Below are 20461 nucleotides of genomic sequence, written 5' to 3' on the forward strand. Positions count from 1 at the left end.
CTGATGATGGAGACACTGCACCTTCAGTGCAGGTCTACAGCTCCACGCTGTAACTGTCAGTGACCAATATGAACATAAACGTTCAAGTCAGTCAGTACAAGCTATCAGAGGTCATACTGTACACAATATGCATTACTAAGTATTTTAATACACACACGTCGACAATCTCAGATAAAATGTTTTGACTAATAATAATCTTGACAAAATGATCTGAAGTTCCAGCTCAAGCAGATTCGAAATCTGTTGAGATTCAACGTTTATGGATGAGGAAGGTTTTAGAGGTTCAGTTTGCAGCCGACCTTCAGACCAACACACTGTGTGTGTCTGCGCATTTATGTATTTGAGTGTGTTTTTACTGCAGACAGAAACAATCAGTTTCTTTTTAGACTGTCTGTCAGACACCTTAAAGAGTCACGTCCCGAATCAGGATGTTAGAAATGAGGTCCTGAACCCCAGTTCCCCGAAGCAGACCCGCACCAACTGAACTACATACAGTATTTTAGTATTAAAAACAAATGTTCTTAGCAATTTTATTTTGAAGTGTTAAATTATATTTCAGGGCCTTTCTGTGTGAAGTTTGCATGTTCTTCCCGTGCATGCGTGGGTTCTCTCCGGGCACTCCGGCTTCCTCCCACAGACCAAAAACATGCTCATTAGGTTAATTGGTGACTCTAAATTGTCCTCAGGTGTGAGTGTGAGTGTGAATGGTTGTATGTATGTCTATGTTGCCCTGCAATCGGCTGGCGACCGGTTCAGGGTGTACCCCGCCTCTCGCCCATTGCAGCTGGGATAGGCTCCAGCCCCCCGCGGGTATAGAAGATGAATGAATGAATGAAATTATATTTCCTAGACACTGTATCTCTCTACATGATGGTCTGATGCCACATATGTAATTCTGATTCTAGAATCTTCTACATGTTGTGCACGACACAGATTTTAAAGCTTATAGAAATAAAATGGACTTGACTTAAAAAACAGTATCTGTAATATCCAAACGATAGCCATGATATCCATCATGGCCTAAGTTTCTGGTAGTTACAGCGGTCGGAGTGAAACGCGCTTTTATCTTGAAATCCATCCCCGGAAGTGTGATTGTTTGAATTGTCGGGGAGCTGACTGTGGTCAAAGTGGTGAAGAGGCGTTCGTCCATCAGGAAGAAACAGCGAAAAACACCCAAGTGATGAATGTAGTGTTTGCGGACGGGGGCTTCGGTCCGCAGAAACACTCCGGCGGATCTTACAAACCACTTTTCCTCCGTGTCTGAGGGCGCTAGACGGTCTCCGGTCAACTCCGAGGATCCGGTCCGCAGTCAGCAGCGCTGTTTTGGGGCTGACGCACCAGCAGGAGAGGAAGGTGGGGGGGCTGTCACAGCAGCGGTCTGGGCTAGGCTAGGCTAGGCTAGCTGATTAGCATGCTAGGCTAGCAGCTTCAGCCCCCAGAAGACCCTGAAGTTGGAGAAACTTTGTGAGGTCTAAAACACGAGCAACAGCCCGTCGTTTAACCGGCCGCTCCAGAACCCACTGAGGAGATAAAAATAACATAATTTTACCGCCAAAAAACGTGTTAGCCTGCCAGCGTTAGCATCGGCAGCTAGCTCCCATCAGCGTTTGTCAACACATCCTCCAGACAGCAGCGATGTAGCGGAAATGAAAACACCTCAACTCACTTCACGGACATTGACAGAAACAAAGGTAACTCGCGCTTTCTGCTCATAAAAAGCACCAGAAGTCAACACCAGCCTGTTACTGGCACTAAATGAGGTGCGGATAGGGGCTGTATATGCGCCTGTTTTCTGACACGTTTGGACTTTTTCGGTTTTTGTCGGCGTGTTTTTGGACGGAGCTTCTCGGTCAGTGTTTGTTAGCATGGAGGGACGGCAGCGCGGCGGCAGCGCGGAGCGGTTACATAACGCCAGCAGGTCGCGGGAGACGCTGCTGAATGTCGCCTCCTCAGTCCGACTCTGACAGCTGTAAACTACTCCGACAACCCGACAGACCGACAGACAGACCGACAGACAGACAGACACCACAACACAGCAGCATGGAGGAGGACTGAGCCTGCAGACAGACGGACAACAGACACAGAACCCTGAGCTGAAGATGGACTCCAACCCGCTGATCAACGGTAAGACGCGCTGCTGATGCTGTTTACAGGCTGTGATGGAGGATACGGCTCTGCGTGAGCGCGCGTGCTTGTGCGCGCCGCAGCCCTGCGTGTGTTTCTATGCAGTTTGGAGAGGAGCTGCAGCGGCGTTGCAACAGGTGTGTGGACGCTGCTGAGGCCTGCAGCTCAGTGTGCGCGCGCGCGCGTGTGTGTGTTATTGTCATGATAGTAGGTGCTGGGTTGGACCTGTTTGTTGTCAGCAGCGTGTAGAAACCTGCAGCCTGAGAACATGTCTACACTACACCTGGTGAACTAGAGACTGCCTTCAGGTGTGTTTTCAGGTTGTAAACGTCTCCGTCCTCACTGAGACGCCTGAATCAGGCCTGAAGACGAGAGGGGGAGGACAGCGAGGTCGAGAGCCCTCACCTCAGATGACCTTTTCATCAGACGACGTGTTCAGTCACGCTGCTCACGATCCAACGACGAGTCCAAGGAACCTGAAACTTTGAAACGTCGTAAAAACACAAAGCAGTTTCCTCTGCGTTGCTCTAATAAACAGAGCAGAAGAAGTACGAGTGCAAACCAGTCGACCACCGAGCGTCAATCTGAGCAGAGACCTCGAAAAACAAGGCAGTCCCCATAGACCTCCACATTACTACAGCCGGGTACTAAGCACGGTTTCACTAGATCTTATTTCATGACCACTGAAGGGAAAGAAACACAGTACAGAAACACAACAGAGTACAGAAACACAGTACAGAATGCAGAAACACAGTACAGAAACACAACAGAGTACAGAAACACAGTACAAAAACACAGTACAGAATGCAGAAACACAGTACAGAAACACCTCAAAGAAACACAACAGAGTACAGAAACGCAGTAACGTTTTCATTAAAGTCAGTGAGATGCTGATCCTGACACCTGTCAGTCATCATCACGTCTATGTCAGGTTGGTTTGTATTGATCGTCTCTGTGGTGTGAACAGGTTGGTTTGTATTGATCGTCTCTGTGGTGTGAACACGCAGCGTTCACTCATTCGTTCCCTCGTCTGTCAGGTGACTCATCAGATTAACGGCGACGCCGCAGCTCTGTTCGTTCGCTGTGATCCTGATCAAACACAGAGTTCAGAAGCTGTCAGATTTACTTCAGAACTTTTAGCTTTGGTGTTTGTTGTTCTCGTTTATTTCCAGTATTACTAACAGAGTCACATGACGGCATCACGTTAACACGCTGAAGAAGAAGAAGAATGAACTTAGAAATGAGTGAATTTAGTGTAAGACGAAGCATTTTGGCCTGAAAAGACACTTTAATGGAGCCCTGAATCCTGAATCAGGAACAAAACAAACTGCTTTGAGCTCAGCGGGTTAAGATGATGAGAGGTGGACGGACCCCCGTCGTCCCTCTGCCAATATGGCAGCCGTTCCCTGTGAATTGTGGGAGCTGGTGGTGAATATGTGGACTGAGCGAGGATGATCAATTAGCGTCGATCGGCGATGCAGCGTCGATTCACCTCGCAGGTGAAGCTCCGCCCTCGTTCACACGAGCACGATTGAGTTTTCTAAAACAAAAAGGTCTCTGTCCGGAGGAGACGTCAGACGAGGACGTTTGACACCGCAGACAAACGTCCTCGCTCGTCACAGACGTGATGCTGGCTGATACCACGGAGACGGGGTGAAGCTGGTGATGTAATATTCACAGGTTGTCATGGCAGCGCTGACGCACGGTGATGCGAGTGTCGGTGAGATGCGACACGTTTCTGATCACATGTCAGCCATGAGAGTCAGACACAGGACAGACACGGGGAGACACTGTAGTACTGGGAGTACTGGGAGTATCTTTGAGCTCTGAGGGACAGACTGATGTCAGTGGACAGAGGCAGAGAGCAAACCACACTCTTGTTCTGTGGTGGTTTGTTTGTCCTGAGTCGCATAGAGTCAGCAGATCAATACAAGAGCATTTGTACCTTCAGTGTTACATCGAGCTGTCGAGTCGATCAGCTCCAGTTTGGACAGTTTATTTGGAATTGATCAGAATTTGTCAGATCCGTATCAATCACCGTGTGCTGGTGTGGGTCCTGCCGTCTGTAGCTGTGGTCGTTCTGGTCAGCTCCCAGTGAGTCAGACTGGGATGAAGGCGGCGTGGAGCTCAGTCCACGTCTCTGTGGAAATAAATCATCAGCAGACTCTGGCTTTGTTGTAGAGAGGCCCGGAGGACTGAGATCAGCTGCTTCATCCACTCACCGTTCACACACACACACACACACACACACCTGCTTCCATGTGCTGCTGTGTGAACCTTCCTGTGGTAAATCAATCACTGATCAGCTGATCATAAGCAGTGAGTCAGTTCAGGATTGATGGCAACAGACAGACAGACAGACAGAAGACAGACAGATGATGGACAGGCAGACAGACAGGCAGACAGATGATGGACAGGCAGACAGACAGACAGACAGAAGACAGACAGATGATGGACAGACAGAAGACAGACAGACAGATGATGGACAGACAGAAGACAGACAGATGATGGACAGGCAGACAGACAGGCAGACAGATGATGGACAGGCAGACAGACAGACAGACAGCCCCCTACCCCTCCCCCCCACCCCCCGGCCTTCTGCCGTGGTTACCATTGATGACAGGTCCCTCACCATGGCGATGGTTTCCAGCATGTTTGATAGGTTGGTTGTGTAACTGGTGGGCCAATGACGATGAGGCTCGTTTGCATCATGGCTGACACACTTCTCTGTTTAATGTCAACCTTCTGAGAGAGACGCTCAAAGGTTCAGCTTCTGATGAAGAGCGTCGTCTTCAGTGTGATCCTCTCCACCACAGGCGTGTGTGTGTGTGTCTGTGTGTGTGTGTGTGTGTGTGCGAAATATTTTATGAAATATGTGAATAACTACACAGTGTGTGTTCAGAGTGTGACGGTGTTCAGAGTGTGACGGTGTTCATGTGACGGTGTTCAGAGTGTGACGGTGTTCATGTGACGGTGTTCAGAGTGTGACGGTGTTCAGAGTGTGACGGTGTTCTTGTGACGGTGTTCAGAGTGTGACGGTGTTCATGTGACGGTGTTCATGTGACGGTGTTCAGAGTGTGACGGTGTTCTTGTGACGGTGTTCAGAGTGTGACGGTGTTCTTGTGACGGTGTTCATGTGACGGTGTTCATGTGACGGTGTTCAGAGTGTGAAAAAATGTGTTTCTATTTCTCACATTACCCTTTCCTAAACATTTCAAATGATGCCAAACCTCCTCTGTCCGTCCGTCCATCCGTCTGTCTGTCTGTCTGTCTGTCTGTCTGTGTCCCCCCCCTCAGCCATGGACCCTTCCATCACACTGTGGCAGTTCCTGCTCCACCTGCTGGAGGACCAGCGGCAGCGTCACCTGATCTCGTGGACGAGTGAGGACGGAGAGTTCAAGCTGCTGGACGCAGAGGAGGTGGCACGACTGTGGGGGCTCCGCAAGAACAAACACAACATGAACTACGACAAGCTGAGCCGAGCGCTGCGGTACTACTACGACAAGGTACTGCTGGTAGTACTACTGCGATACTACAGTCGTACATGTAGAACACCCGATGCAACGTGTCGCCATGGCCTGAAAATCTGAAGCTTTGATTGTTCTGACTTTGAGTGTGAAGATCATCACATCACTGTGGAGCTTCTCGTTTCCTCAGCTGACTGTGTTCCTTCACTTCTGTCTACATGAACGTTCTCACGTTCTCATGTTCTCATTTTCTCGTTCTCATGTTCTCTCGTTCTCTCGTTCTCAACTTCTCACATTCTCACATTCTCTCGTTTTCATGTTCTCTCGTTCTCATGTTCTCACGTACTCACATTCTCATGTTCTCACGCTCTCATGTTCTCACGTTCTCATTTTCTCTCTTTCTCATGTTCTCGTGTTCTCACGTTCTCATGATCTCTCATTCTCATGTTCTCACGTTTTCATGTTCACATTTTCTCTTGTTCTCAAGTTCTCACATTCTCTCGTTCTCATGTTCTCTTGTTCTCAAGTTCTCACGTCCTCACATTCTCATGTTCTCATTTTCTCTCTTTCTCACGTTCTCATGCTCTCATGATCTCTCATTCTCATGTTCTCACATTCTCATGTTCTCTCATTCTCATGTTCTCTCGTACGCTTGTTCTCATGTTCTCATGTTTTCATGTTCTCGTGTTCTCATGTTCTCATGATCTCTCATTCTCATGTTCTCACGTTTTCATGTTCACATTTTCTCTTGTTCTCAAGTTCTCACATTCCCTTGTTCTCATGTTCTCTCATTCTCATGTTCTCATGTTCTCATGTTTTCATGTTCTCATGTTCTCATGTTTTCATGTTCTCACGTTCTCTTGTTCTCATGTTCTCGCGTTCTCATGTTCTCACGTTCTCTCGCTGTGTTTGGCTCCTTGACCTGATCTCCTGCTTCTCCTTCAGAACATCATAAAGAAGGTGAGCGGTCAGAAGTTTGTCTACAAGTTTGTGAGTCAGCCCGACCCCTCGCTGCCTGAGGGGGTCCGCAACGGAGAGGAGGGCCAGAGGCGGGAAAACGCCGACCAGAACGGCCAATCAAAAGGCCTGGGGGGCGTGACCTCAAGCTGTCCATCAAAGGGCTTACCCCAGGTACGCTTTGACTGTCTTTGTCTTAATGCAGGCCGTGGACACACAGTGACGTTAATGTGATATGAGTCCGCTGACTGGTTCATTGATCGATCGATCGATCGATCGTTTTCTGTGTTGATGCTCAGCGCTCGTCGCCCAGCAGCTCCCAGAAGAGCTCCCGTAACGACTACATGAAATCAGGCCTCTACTCCACCTTCACCATCCAATCACTGCAGGCCTCGCCCAACCCACGGCCAATCAAAACAGAGCTGCTGCTGCAGCAAGACCCGGCCCCCAAGGTGGACCGCATGCCCAGAGAGGTGTGTGTGTGTGTGTGTGTGTGTGTGTGTGTGTGTGTGTGTGTGTGTGTGTGTCTCCGTGTGTCTGTCTGTCTGTCTGTTTGTTTGTTTGTTTGTGTGTGTGTGTGTGTGTGTGATGCTGGATCCTGGATGCTCCTCTGTGCTCATGTCTTTGCCCATCTTTTCTCCTCCCCCTCCTCCTCCCCCTCCTCCTCTTCCTCCTCTTCCTCCTCCTCCTCCTCAGGTCTGTGTATTAGAGTCTAAATCCTCTCCGTCAGTAGGTGGCGCTGTTGACTCTGCCCTGCAGGTGATCGTCACTCAGCCGTCTCCGTGTCCGACTCCGGCGCTCAGCCCCCAGATACCAGCCAACACTGCCAGCCAATCACAGGTCAGTATCAGGCTCCGCGAGAGCTTGTTCGTGTTTGTCAAAGTGATGTGGTCTAACGGTCTCAGGGGACGTTCCAGTGTGTCTCATCAGTCATTCTGATCGCTCAGCTGACGTTCAGTGTGACCGTCAGGTGACGAACGGACTCACCTGAAGTTTGAATCTGGTTTGTTGTATGAAGTCGGCCGGCGGTGGTCTCGTGCTTCAGGCCGTCTTCAGGTGCTCTCAGTCTTCCTGTGACTGAGGCGACGGCGCTCACTGCTTATCCACCGTGACAGGATTCAAACCCCTGAAGTCCTGTATGTGATCCAGGATCCAGGATCCAGGCTTTTAATTCAGAGCTGGTCTGAACTTCCTGTCATGCGACAAAGAACTGTTGAGACTTTCAGTCTGTGTTCATGTCCTTCATCCTGTGGACAGCAGCTCTGATGTCTCTGCAGACATGAGGGTCTCAGGTGTTCTCTGAAGGTGTTTTCATTGGACGGCAGCAGAGCTGAGTGTCCAAGGGTCTCAGATCCAAACTGATCCTCGCCCCCCCGTCCTTGCCCCCCCCAGACTCTGAACTCTGTCCTCTGTGTTGAAGGTCTTGTCTCTCTCTCTCTTTCCCAGAATCCTCCTGCTCCTCCTGCTCCTCCTCTCAGCGACCCTCCTCACATTTATCTCACCAGCGTCGGGGAGTCATCCTCCCTCACCCCCATCATCCCCCTGGGTCCAGTCGGGGGGTCGGTGAGTCCCGTCCCGCCCCCCCAGGTGTCGATGGGCTCCCAGGGGTCGCAGCAGGATGACTGTGGGGGAGTCGCCAACCCGGCCGCCTTCCCCCCTCACACTGCTCCTCACCCCCCACCCGTCTTCGTCATCATCAACCCTCCTCCCCCCCAGCAGCAGCAGCAGCAGCAGGCGGCCATGGTGGCCACTCTTCCCGCCGTCGCTCCTACCCCCACCCGCCCTCCGCCTCCCCCCATCGTCATCAAGGAAGAGAACCTGCCGTCAGAGGAGGAGCTGCTGGAGATGGTGTCTCTGGAGGAGAAACAGGTGGAGGAGGTGAGAGAAGGTGAAAGAAGTGATCATGGCGTGAACCATAAAGATGACGACGCGAGTGTGTGGACTCGCTCTGTAGATGCTGATTGGACAGCTGTAATGAGCGTCCACACAAACGTGTTGACTTCAGAAAACAAACCGACAGATTTCTGCCGAGTCGTGCTTCAGACCGATGACTCGTGACGTCTCTCCTTCCAGGTTCCTCAGCTGATCTGTGGCTCGGGGGAACCAGAGTCCCCGCTCGCCATCGTGGAGAGCCCGCCCTGCATGGAGCCCGGGGTCGGAGGTCAGCAGCCGGCGGGGGAGGCGGGGACGGAGGAGGAGGCCAAGGACACGTCGACAGGTAACAGGAAGCGACTGAACGTGCTGACGAGACGTCGCATGAGCTGACAGAGACACCTTTGAATGTTTGTTTGTGCTGCTGCAGCGTCACAGGTGATGTTAAGATAAGACAAGATAGATTAAGATAAGATAAGATTAGACACCTCCTGCTGTCTCCGTCAGATCCCTCCGTCCCTCCAGTGATGTCCTCCTCAGCTGGGACTCCTCCGGTGACCTCGACGTCGGACTCTGTTCCTCCCAAACCGAAGAAGCCGCGGGGCCTGGAGCTGCCCTCCTCCCCCTCCCTCCCCCCCGGCCTCTCCCTGGATAAGGTCTGCAGCCTCAACACCTTAATGATCGTTTACCAGTTAATTAGTAACAGTTATTAAAAGTGAACGTCCGTCAAAGCTGTGACAGGCGTCACTGTGACCTCACATCCTGTGACATCACATCCTATGTTCCTCCTGCAGGTGAACGCAGCTGTTAACAGTTTATTGGCTCCTGGATCAGCGACCAACACGCTCACCCCGACAGTCATCACCTCCCACGCTCTGGTAGACACCCGTCTCTCTGTCTCTCTGTCTGTCTGTCTCTCTGTCTGTCTCTCTGTCTGTCTGTCTGTCTGTCTGTCTGTCTGTCTCTCTCTCTCTCTGACTCTGTCTGTCTGTCTGTCTCTCTCTCTCTCTCTCTGACTCTGTCTGTATGTCTGTCTGTCTGTCTGTCTCTCTCTCTCTCTGACTCTGTCTGTCTGTATGTCTGTCTGTCTCTCTTTCTGACTCTCTCTCTGTGTCTCTCTGACTGTCTGTCTGTCTGTCTTTCTGACTCTCTCTCTCTGACTGTCTCTCTCTGTCTGTCTGTCTGTCTGTCTCTCCTTCTGACTCTCTCTCTGTGTCTCTCTGACTGTCTGTCTGTCTGTCTCTCTGACTGTCTCTCTGTCTGTCTGTCTGTCTGTCTGTCTTTCTGACTCTCTCTCTGTCTGTCTGTCTGTCTCTCTTTCTGACTCTCTCTCTGACTGTCTCTCTGACTGTCTCTCTGTCTGTCCAGACTCCGGTCCTGTTGACTCCCAGTCCTCTTCCCTCCACCATCCACTTCTGGAGCACGCTGAGCCCCATCGCTCCTCGTTCCCCGGCCAAACTCTCCTTCCAGGTAATAGACGGATCCGCTCTTCATAGCTCTGGTCATAGTCAGGTGTAGCGTGAACATGGAGGAAGAGTTGAGTTTGTATCACAAACGCAACATAAGAAATAAAAGCCTGGTTCTCAAGTCCTCAAAGACTGTAACAGGAAGTGTTTGTCGGTGGCCCGCCAAAGTAAAATGTCAAAGCTTTATATATATGTGTGTGTGTGTGTGTGTGTGTGTGTGTGTGAAGTCTTACACTTACTTTTTTAAATAGTAGCTACACCTTCATACAGACTGTATATGTTTGAAGGACGGGTCTGCAGGACAGAGAGACAGCCAGTGTAGGAAACACTCCCGCTCTACCTGCTTTGTGCTGTCAGGGAGGGGCCACAGAACTCACCTGGACCAATCGCTCACAGGCACCTTTCGTTTGTTGTTTAATGATCAGCTGCTTCGACTGTAGAGCTCCATTTCAAACACACCAACGGCTTCACCTTCACAGCTTCACACACATGTACTCTGCACTGCATGTAGCTGTACCTGATCCAGGTCACGCACGCACACGCACACGCACACGCACACGCACACAGGGTCTGCAGGTTTCTGGCTCATCTTTCCTCCATCTGTTAGCAGCTCACAGAGGATCATTGCGGCTTCAGTTGGCAGGAAGCAGCAGACTCTCGGCGCCCTCTGCTGGTTGTCGGTCCTCTCACGTCGCTCTGGTTTCATGTGTTCATGTCTGAGTGAATGAGTGAATTCACTGGACATCCATCGTTTTCTGATGAACCAATGAGTTTGGTGTTCTTGTGTTTCAGTGTTGAGTCTCATTTTCTTCCTCTGATGACGATGATGATGATGATGATGATGATGATGTGCTGTTGTGGCACGTTGTCGCCTCCCTCTGGTCCAGCAGAGAGGTGCAGGAGGTGTGAGGAGCAGCCTGCAGAGGTCTGCTGTAGATGTGTTGGGGGGCTTCAGGGTCTTCAGGACTGATGCTCAAACGGACAGACAGTGAACGAGTGAACGAGTGAACGAGTGAACGAGGTCACACTGTGAATGAAAACGCAGCAGCAGATGAAACACTCAGAGCAGATTATACAGATATATGATGAAGATGAAGAGGACTCACCGAATCCTGTGTGTGTGTGTGTGTGCGTGCGTGTGTGTGTGTGTGTGTGTGTGTGTGCGCGCTTGCGTGGGCTGAGCAATATGGCTGAAAACTGTATCACGATAAAAGTGTTTTATATCGGTCGATACCGATAGTTATTGATATTTTTTATGACCAATTTAAAATAAGGACCAGGAGAAAAATACATTAAATTTAAACATTTTTATTTTAAATTTAACCTTACTCTGATTATAATCCCCTCAGATATCAAGACAGAAAGGAAAGGAAATGTCAACACGACCATGGAAAACACTCACATAATAAATGTCCATAAAAGTGTAAAAATGTAAACAGAGAGAAACCTGAGAACTCTTTTTCTGCAGGTTTAGTGACAGGAAGTTCACGAGCTGATTCACCTTCTGCTGAATAAAATGTTTTCAAATATGTGCAGCGTTTTGTGAACAAAGCAGAAACTGAGGTAGACCTGACATCTGTGACATACAACAAACAAACATGACAGACAGTAACACTGATCGAGCTATAAAACCAGCCCAGACATATGAAGAACTTCAATAACTCATAACATACGTGAACTATTCAAGTATATTTTTATTGCAAGTGTGCTAAAAAAAAATAAATAAATAAAAAAACAAACAAAAAAAAGCACGTGTAAGAGATGTTTACAAGCTGTCTTCTCCACAGAGCTCAGCGGAGCACGTCTTTATCGTTATGACACCACTGCCTCCGTTATGTCTTTGTGCCTTTTAGATGATTGGTCATAAGGCGCTGAAGCAGAGCACCTCTGCATGGCGGGCTGCTGCTTGTGTGGTGCTGCGGTACGGATGTTGTTGGACGTTGGCGAATACGCTGCGGTCTGAAGGGTGAGCGCGGCGAAGGTGGTTAAACAGTCTGTGGTATTAACCGGTCTTGTGGGGACGACGGTCTTACGTACTTTACAGACCACATTGGTCTGACTACGGTCCGACTTACAAAATCCAAAAAACTGCCACACTGACGAGCTGACGTTCCCTGTTTTATCGACAATTTCTTCGCTCGCTGCAGCGCTCACTTTCTATTTCTCATCTCGCTCCTCGCGAAGAATCAAACACGAGACAACGCGATGGCGCAACCAAACTTGATACTGTTACATGATTGGCTCTTAGCGTGTCACTCCCACTGATCGGTGATCACTTCCTATGTTGCTCGGTTGCCAGAGAGCGAGTGCCTTTGTCCATGCAACCAACCTCGCTTTGCAACTTCTGGTTTCTTCCGACGAAGAAAAAAATTATTGAATGTTCTATCGAACACATTTTTTATTGATATTGATTACGTGTCTATTGCGAGACATATCGTTATCGTTTTATCGCCCAGCCCTAGTGTGTGCGTGTGTGTGATATAGACGTATAGGATTAGAGCTTATTATTTAGGAGGAGGAGGAGGAGGAGGTCCAGACGTGTAGTAAACAGGTTGGACGAGCAGGATGAATATCAGTGTGTTCAGTCAGACCTGCAGCTGGTACAGACTATTAACTGGTTTCACTCATTATGCAGAATGACTCTGTTCAAAGTGTTGTTTTGATTATGTATTGATTATTGGAATTTGACGGCGTGATGGTGTTTGTGGTGAAGCTCCATGCTGACCTCTTCCCTCTCTGTCCCTCCTCAGTTTCCCACCAACGGCAGTAATCAGATCCACATCCCGGCTCTGAGCGTGGACGGTCTGTCCACCCCCGTGGTTCTCTCCCCCGGCCCCCAGAAACCCTGAGCTCCCTGCCCGCCTCAGGCAGCTCCCCGCTGGGCACAGAACTGGCCTCGCCTCCCGGAGGGTCAGAGGAGAACTGGATCTGGACTGACTCTGAAACTCTCAGGAACCAGGCACCACGTAGTTTTTGGGCGCCGTCGCCTGACTGGTAATTCTGGGAGAGGTGGTTTATGGGGACCTCTCACCGGACAGAAGCTCCGGCTGGTTGAAGGTCGGAGCCTCCGGTGATGCAGGTGGATGTCTGGGCCTCATCCACCTTTAACCCTCCCTGACGAGCGCTGGAAAACAGCCGCTTCTCTTGACTTTGAACGCATCTTTGAAAGCCGACCGCATAGCAGAAGTCACACGTAAAGATGGAGGACGGCGAGGTTTTTCTTCTTCTACTGAGGGCTTCATCTGTAGGACGACGATGAGCTGAAGGTCTGAGGGAACGACGCTTCAGTTCAGACTCAGTTGTTTCTGATACGAGAAGCTTTGATTTGACCTCAGGACTGATTCTGTTTCCTGTCGGCTCGTCAAACAGGAAGTCACCGAAGAGGAACTTTGAGCTGAAGCTCTTCGTGTTCATGAGGGTTCAGGTTGATCACCAACGTTTCGCCGTTTTTTCGGGGCTTTGTGACGTTTATCGTCTTTCTTTGGTAGTTATTTATTCCTGTTTCCTGTTTTACATCCTTTGATCCTCGGCCGCCGTCGTGGTCATCATGGCTGCCGACTGTACTGGGCGGGCTGGTTTTAATCACTCCCAGTTGAACATTTTCTAAACTCTTGTCTGTTTAATGGTTTTTGCTTCGCTCTTATTGGCCGCAGCCTTTCTCCAGTTATGCATGGCCTGTCATTGGACAGAACTCCTCTGCATCATTTTGAACTGACCAGTCACAGAGGAGGAATGATGATGATGATGATGATGATGATGGTGATGGTGGAGTTTTTACAGCCACGTTCTTTCTGTCAGAGAGTCTCTGAGTGACAGATTGTATATTTTGTAGAAGAAGTTGTCCATGTGGACTGAAGCGGCTCAGATCTGTCCAGGTTTCGTTGAGGACGCTCACATTCCTTCGTCTTTAAAGGCTCGATGACGTCGTCGTCTTATTGATTAGTCACTGCGCATCAATTTAAAGCAACACGATGCAACAGCTGCTGTTTGTTGGTGCGTCTGCAGTTCACTTTTACTCCTCTGGACCAGGACCAGGTCCAGGACTCTGATCTGGATCTTATTCTATGCTTGTCCCTCTGATGTCCTCCAGCTGCTCGACTCTCCTGATGAACAGAAAGCTTCACTTTTTACTAAAGTGACCGTTAACTGTAGCTGCCATTAGCTGGTTAGCTCAGTTAGCCATGTAGCTAGTGGTCCTATTAGCTGACTGCCCACTGCCCCTTCCCTCCTCTTCCTCCTCCCCCCCGGTGGTCCAGAGCTCCTGTTCCATCGGTGTAAACGCTAACACTCCCCCGGTGCTCCGAGCTCACATTTTCGACTCAGCTAGCCGCACAGCTAACAGAGCTAACGGCAGTTAGCAGCCATTAGCAGTTACTTTAGCAACAAGTGAAGCGTCTGTCCATCACCAAATTATTTTCTCCACAAAATTCAATCAGTTTCAGTCAAATCTGAGGCTGCAGAGACACTCCGTCTGTCATCCGTCCAGCCTCGTCCTCGTCTCCTCCGTCCTCTGATAAATGGTGAATTCATCACATTGAGCAGCTGCTCGTATTTCACAGGAAGTGTGCGGGCACAGAGCCGGCTGCTCAGACGACAGGCGGCTGACGACTGACGACAGGCAGCTGACGGCTGACGACTGACGACAGGCGGCTGACGGCTGACGGCTGACGACTGACGACAGGCGGCTGACGGCTGATGACTGACGACTGACGACAGGCGGCTGACGACTGATGACTGACGACTGACGACAGGCGGCTGACGACTGACGACAGGCGACTGACGACAGGCGGCTGACGGCTGATGACAGGCAGCTGACGACAGACGACAGGCGGCTGACGACAGGCGGCTGACGGCTGTGGTGGAGGCGTCGCTGACGTTCAGTCAGTTTCCCTCAGAAGGATTTTAATTGGCTGTTGAAGCGAAACAGCTGCATTGTGTTGCTTTAAGCCGCTGTTCGTTCCAGACGGGTGCTCGCCGGTCGCCGCGTTAGCCTCCTGCAGTCAGAACTCTGTGATGTTGCCACAGGTTTGCGTGTGAACGATGGTTTTTGTTTATTGAAGGACTGGAGCACAGGTGAGCTCTGAAAACGTGATTTGATGAGTCTGAGCTTGTGGCGACATCAGAATGTGCAGAAACAACCAATCAGAGCCCGAGTTTTTACAAACAGGAAGTTTAACATTTCTGTTTTTTCCCCCAAAATCCAAAGTGAGGCTGAACCGTCAGTGGATGCACTGACACGCTGCGGTTCTGAGAAGACTGTTGTTGTTATTATTATTGTTGTTGTTGTTGTTGTCGTTGTTGTTTATGATGCTGTGGTGGTTGCCACGGTAACCTGACCCCCCGACTGTTGCTGTCGTTGCCGTTCTTGTTGCTGCGGAGCTGAAGCTCCTCGTGATGACGCTGCTGACGTGTTCCTATGCTTCTGCGTGATGACGAGGCCGCACACACGCACACGCACACGCACACACACACACACACACACACACACACACACACACACACACACACACCAGGACGTGAGTGAAGCTGAACTGAAGTTTCTAATTCTTCGTCTTGAATTGAGTCAAACTGACGGCGTGACGTTACTTCACAGCTGTTTGTCTTTTCGCGGCGTCATGTGATCAATGATGTTTACGTTTCCGCTTCAGTCGACTTTAAGACTGTTGGTGTGAATCAGCTGGAAATAACGAGCGTCTGTTCATTGTTGATTAATCTGCAGATGATTTCCTCCATTCGTCCATCAGTCGTTTGGTCTGGAAATCCCAAAATATTCAGTCGACCACGCAAAGCAGCAGAGATTAGAGCCGCCGGAAGAAGCACGTCCACTGGTGTGTCATGGACCCGGGTCCAGCCTGGACCGCTGGTGTGTCATGGACCCGGGTCCAGCGCCTCGCCTTCTTTGATCCTTCTTGTCCAATGTGTAAAACCCTTCCACTCGCTCGTGCTCGCCGCCTTCAGTTCAGCCTCAGTCCCTGGCGCTGTGATTTCCCAGCCTCGGCGGTGCCCTAAACGCAGCACCAAGCCATCGTGTTCGACTGTTCGCTCCTTTGCAGCATGACTCTATTTTTGTACCGGAGACGACGTGTTTTTATCGTGTGAAGAGCGCCGAGCCTTAAAGGAGGAAACGCTGCGTCTCCGTGGTTTTTTAAAATGGCCGCCGCGTTCGTCTTCGCAGCACGGCCGCCAAAACATCGAGCTCACCAGCAGAACATGAAGAATGTTTTTATATCGTCTTGCATTCTGGGTAATGTCCAGACCATTTTTAAAGTGGCCGCCATGTTTGCTGGAAGCACACTGTAAAAAATGACATGCCAGGTTGAATCATGGGTAATAATAACTGTAATGTCACAAACTGACCTTTAAACATGTGAATGTTTCCTCTGTGGATGCTTTTTATGGAGGAGTCGGCCGACGTGGTTGAGACCGATCACAGTATTGATTAGGACCGATCAGACTGATCAGATCGATGGATTCATGTTGTCAATCAGAATCAGTTTTTAAGAACTCCAACATGTGAGAAACTTTTTGTGAGTTACTCTGACGAGCACGGCTCAGATGTTTGGACACAGAACGACGAACCGCGGTGACGAGACGCAGACGTGGCGCCGACTGCTGGTCATTGGCTGAAAGGTTGTGACGCCGCGGTGACGACGTTCAGCGCGCCGCTTGTCGTCCGGCGCCCAGTGATCTGACCACAGACTGTGCCGGCGTCACGTCTCTCTGATGATGTCGCTCTCTGCAGAAGGTTTGTCCTGCAGGGCTCTCACGGCTCTCGCTCTGGTCACGTGTCTCACTGCTCCTGTTCTCACCTGCTGATTGGTCCTCTGATCTCTGAAGCTTGTTTCCACCTTCAGACCTACGGGAGCTTCCTGTCTGATCAGAGCCGAGGTCATTGATCCACCATCGAAGGTCAGTTACACGGCAACAAAGGCTGAAGCTCTCTGATTGGACGATGGCAGCAGTGTCGGCACATGACTCAGTCAGCTCACGTGGCCAAAAGTATGTGGACAGAAGCAGAAAGCAGTGCAGAGGAAGGTGTCCTTTAATCAGATCAGCTCAATCAGTCAGCCAATCAATCAATCAATCAATCAGTGCAGATTTCTTCTGTGCAGCTGGAAACAGATGACAGGCTGTCCACATACTTTTGGCCATGTGGTGTGTTTACATGTAAAATGACTCAGACACAAGTCTTTGTGTCCCATGATGCTTTGCAGCAGATGGTATCAGACAGGAAGCTCTGGGTGCAGGTGAGGACTCTTATTTTGAAATTGTAAACATGTTTTCTATCACAGGTGTGTGTGAAATCTTTTCTGTACATATGAACTCTGATATAACCTGAACGCTCAAACTGTGTGTGACGCCGTCGCTGTCAGAGCCCGCGTGGCCCCGCCCCTCCCCGGCCGTGATTGGCCGAGGAGTTTATTGATGTAAAGGGGCGGGCCTGCTTTTATTTTTCTGAGACAGAGTTCTACGTGTTCCTCGTGTCGTTTACTGGACGTAAAGAAAAGCTATTTTTTATGGACTTTGGTTTCTGTTGGTGTAAAAGTTCCACAGATGATTCCTGTTTTCTACAAGCTGAAAGAACACACACACACACACACGCACACACACACACACGCACACACGCACACACACACACACACGCACGCACACACACACACGCACACACACTCACACTCTGGGAGGATGGTAATAAAACTATTTTGTTCTGTACTCTCGTCTCATTTCTTGTCTCTTGTCTCTTGTCTTTCGTCTCTTGTCTCTTGTCTCTTGTCTTTCGTCTGTCTTGTCTCTTGTCTTTCGTGCCTCGTCTCTTGTCTCTCATCTTTCGCCTCTTGTCTCTCGTCTCTTGTCTTTTGTCTCTTGTCTTTTGTCTCGTTACAGGAAGTTTTCTGTGAAAACCAAAAGTTTTATCTGTTCTTGTTCACGTGACCAGAAAAGCATTCTGGGAAAAGAGATGACGTCAGCTGACTGACCCAGGAGGTCAAGGGTCAGTGTGTGAACACCAGAGGACCACCCTCAGGACATGATGGTGATGATGGTGATGGTGATGAAGGCTGACACAAACCTCCATCCTTCTGATGTTTTATTTTGAAAGGTTTTTCTTTCCTTTTAGTCGACTGTTTTCCTCTTCCACGTCACTGCGGCGCCTCTCTTCACCCTCTGAAGCGCTCTGATTGGCTGCTGTCTCTTTAAGAGAAGCCCAGTCTGCTCTGATTGGCCTGCTCTGTCCTGGTTCTGGCTCGGCCCGTTGGCGTCCTTCTGTTCAGGGGGACCTCGTTCTGTGTGGCGTTCGCTGTCCTCCATGTTTGTTTTCCTGCTCACGTCTTTGCCGACAGGTAGACGACGAGCTGAGCGTCAGCTGATTGTTCATCAAACATCAGAGCTGCTCTCAGGTGTCTCGGCGTTAACGAGCCTCTGTGACGTTCAGACCTGAACATAAGCCCCGCCTCCAGCAGCTACTGTCGATTCGGCTGTCGGAGCTTCAGCTCGTGATGAGATGATGAGGAATGAAAGGTGAACACCTCTCGTGCACAGCTGGTGTGTAGTTTAGGGACCGTGGGATAGCAGAGAGAGATGTCCACACACCTGAGCTCAAATGATCCCACAATGCAAAGTTGGTTGATTGTGATGTCACTGTCCTGCCTTCTATCACCCTCCCTCACCCCATCACACACACACACTCACACACACACACACACACACACATACTCACACTCACTCCTGATGGGAATTAAGGTTTACTTCAGTGTTAATCCAAACTAAGCTGGATTTCAGAGGCAGCTGGATTGTTTTCACTCTGCAGTAGTTCAGACTGGAGGCACACACACACACACACACACACACACACACACACACACACAAACAGATCAGTTTCATAAAGTTTTTCTTCAGTCAGTCATCGTTAAAACTGAGAGCTGCTGTGACATCACACCTGTCGCCTGTCACCTGTCACATGACCCTAACAAACAAACTGAATGTTTGTACACTAAAAACAGAAGATGTGTGTGTGTGTGTGTGTGTGTGTGTGTGTGTGTGTGTGTGTGAGAGTTATCATCAGGGACTAAAGCCACACACGCACACACACACTGAGGCTCAGAAGCTGACACACATTCACAGATGAAACAGGTTGGCAGGAAAGGCAGCGTTGCATTGTGGGAGATTTTGGGTTGAAGAGACAAAGTGAAAACTCACCGGATCAGACTCCAAGATGGCCGCCTCTCACTGGGGATGGAAGCGACCTGCTGACTCAGCTGTTTCTCCTCTCACACTTTCACCTGCCGTGTTTCTGTTATTTTGACTTCCTGTCCAGACAGCAAGTGGGAATGTGGACGCTTGCTGCTGGCGGTCAGCTTCACCTGCGGTCGGTCAAACGTGATCAGAGCTGACGGACGGACAGACGGACTCTGATGATTAGATCTGTTCTGGGATCAGCTGCTGGTCTCCGTGGTTCCAGTCATGTGACTCCCTGATATTAAAGCATGAAGGTCAAACTGGAAAAGTCTTTCTAACGTCCTGACGGGACGTCTGAGGACAGACTCCACTGAGCACGAGCAGAACCATGCAGCTGAAACTCTGGGTTTATGGTCTCACCACAAACTTCCAGGAAGTGCGTCGCGTTCTGAAGCCACTTCGACATTGAGACCAAAACTAGACTTTTCCCATAGACCTCCAGAGTGACCGAAGCCACTGAAACACGACACAAAGGACTCAAAGCGCCGCTCGATGAAATCCCCGTTTGCTCGTTCAGGTTCACAGACGGCCGAACCGGAAGGTGTCCGGACGTCTCTGAGCAGGTCAAAGTTCACAGATTCAGATCAACGATCCAGAACAATCTGCCGGTTCACTTCCTGTACAGGTCCAGTTCTCCTGAGGGATTCAGGGCTCAGCAAGCAGAAATCCATTCAGGTGACTGGATGTCATGTTGGACAGCGAGCCGCCCGGAGGACACGGCGTCCACACCTCAAAGGTCTTCTTCATGCTTTAGTTTCAGTCTGAAGTGCGTTGACGTCAGTCTGACCACAGTCAAAGAAATCCACCATCATTGTCAGTCGATGGACGACGAGACTAGACCTGGACCTGGACCTGGACCTGGACCTGGACCTGGACCTGGACCTCCAACCAGATGAGCTCCAGCCTCAGAGAGGATGACCACGACGAAGAGTGCAGGCAGGAAGTCTTCATCCACACTGACTTTACAGTAAAGACCTACTGACATCTTCATCTTCCTCACCCCTCATCACCTCAGTGTGGTCATCCTCGTCTTCATCACTCATCCACGAACGCTGACCGCAGATTTACTGGATGTGTGTGACATCACTGATGATGTCAGCAGCGTCTGATGTTTCTTCTTCTCTGGCTGTGATGAAGTCGTCCTGTCACATGACACCTGATGTTTGTCGCTGCATTGATTGATTGATGATTGATCAGTTTTCATTGTTTGCTCTCATCATTTCTGGTTTCAGCCAGTCAGATTCTTGGCCTCTTCCTCTTTGTGGACGTGGAGTTTTAAGAAGTTTTCATCATGAAATTATGTTGTTACAGACAGAAGGAAAAAAGAAATAAGAAAAAAGA

The 20461-nt window shown here is 49.8% G+C and overlaps 1 protein-coding gene across 1 annotated transcript; it reads left to right on the forward strand.

Annotated features, from left to right (window-relative positions):
- Positions 1-1117: 1117 nt before the first annotated feature.
- Positions 1118-17599, forward strand: elk1 (ETS transcription factor ELK1). Its single transcript, XM_076740549.1, has 11 exons — positions 1118-2124; positions 5422-5630; positions 6537-6722; positions 6848-7021; positions 7245-7388; positions 7995-8426; positions 8622-8766; positions 8928-9076; positions 9215-9298; positions 9789-9890; positions 12637-17599. The coding sequence occupies exons 1-11, from the start codon at positions 2100-2102 to the stop codon at positions 12733-12735; spliced, it is 1749 nt and encodes a 582-aa protein (XP_076596664.1). The 5' UTR covers positions 1118-2099; the 3' UTR covers positions 12736-17599.
- The last annotated feature ends 2862 nt before the right edge of the window (positions 17600-20461 follow it).

Source organism: Chaetodon auriga, chromosome 10, assembly GCF_051107435.1.
Source record: "Chaetodon auriga isolate fChaAug3 chromosome 10, fChaAug3.hap1, whole genome shotgun sequence".
Lineage (NCBI taxonomy): Eukaryota > Metazoa > Chordata > Actinopteri > Chaetodontiformes > Chaetodontidae > Chaetodon > Chaetodon auriga.

What these genes read in the sequence shown, in the direction of transcription:
- elk1 (XM_076740549.1), top strand. Translation starts at nt 2,100, where the DNA reads ATGGACTCCAACCCGCTGATCAACG. An exon ending in TGCGGTACTACTACGACAAG is followed by an intron (nt 5,631 to 6,536) that starts GTACTGCTGGTA and finishes CTTCTCCTTCAG; the next exon opens with AACATCATAAAGAAGGTGAG. An exon ending in TCATCACCTCCCACGCTCTG is followed by an intron (nt 9,299 to 9,788) that starts GTAGACACCCGT and finishes CTGTCTGTCCAG; the next exon opens with ACTCCGGTCCTGTTGACTCC.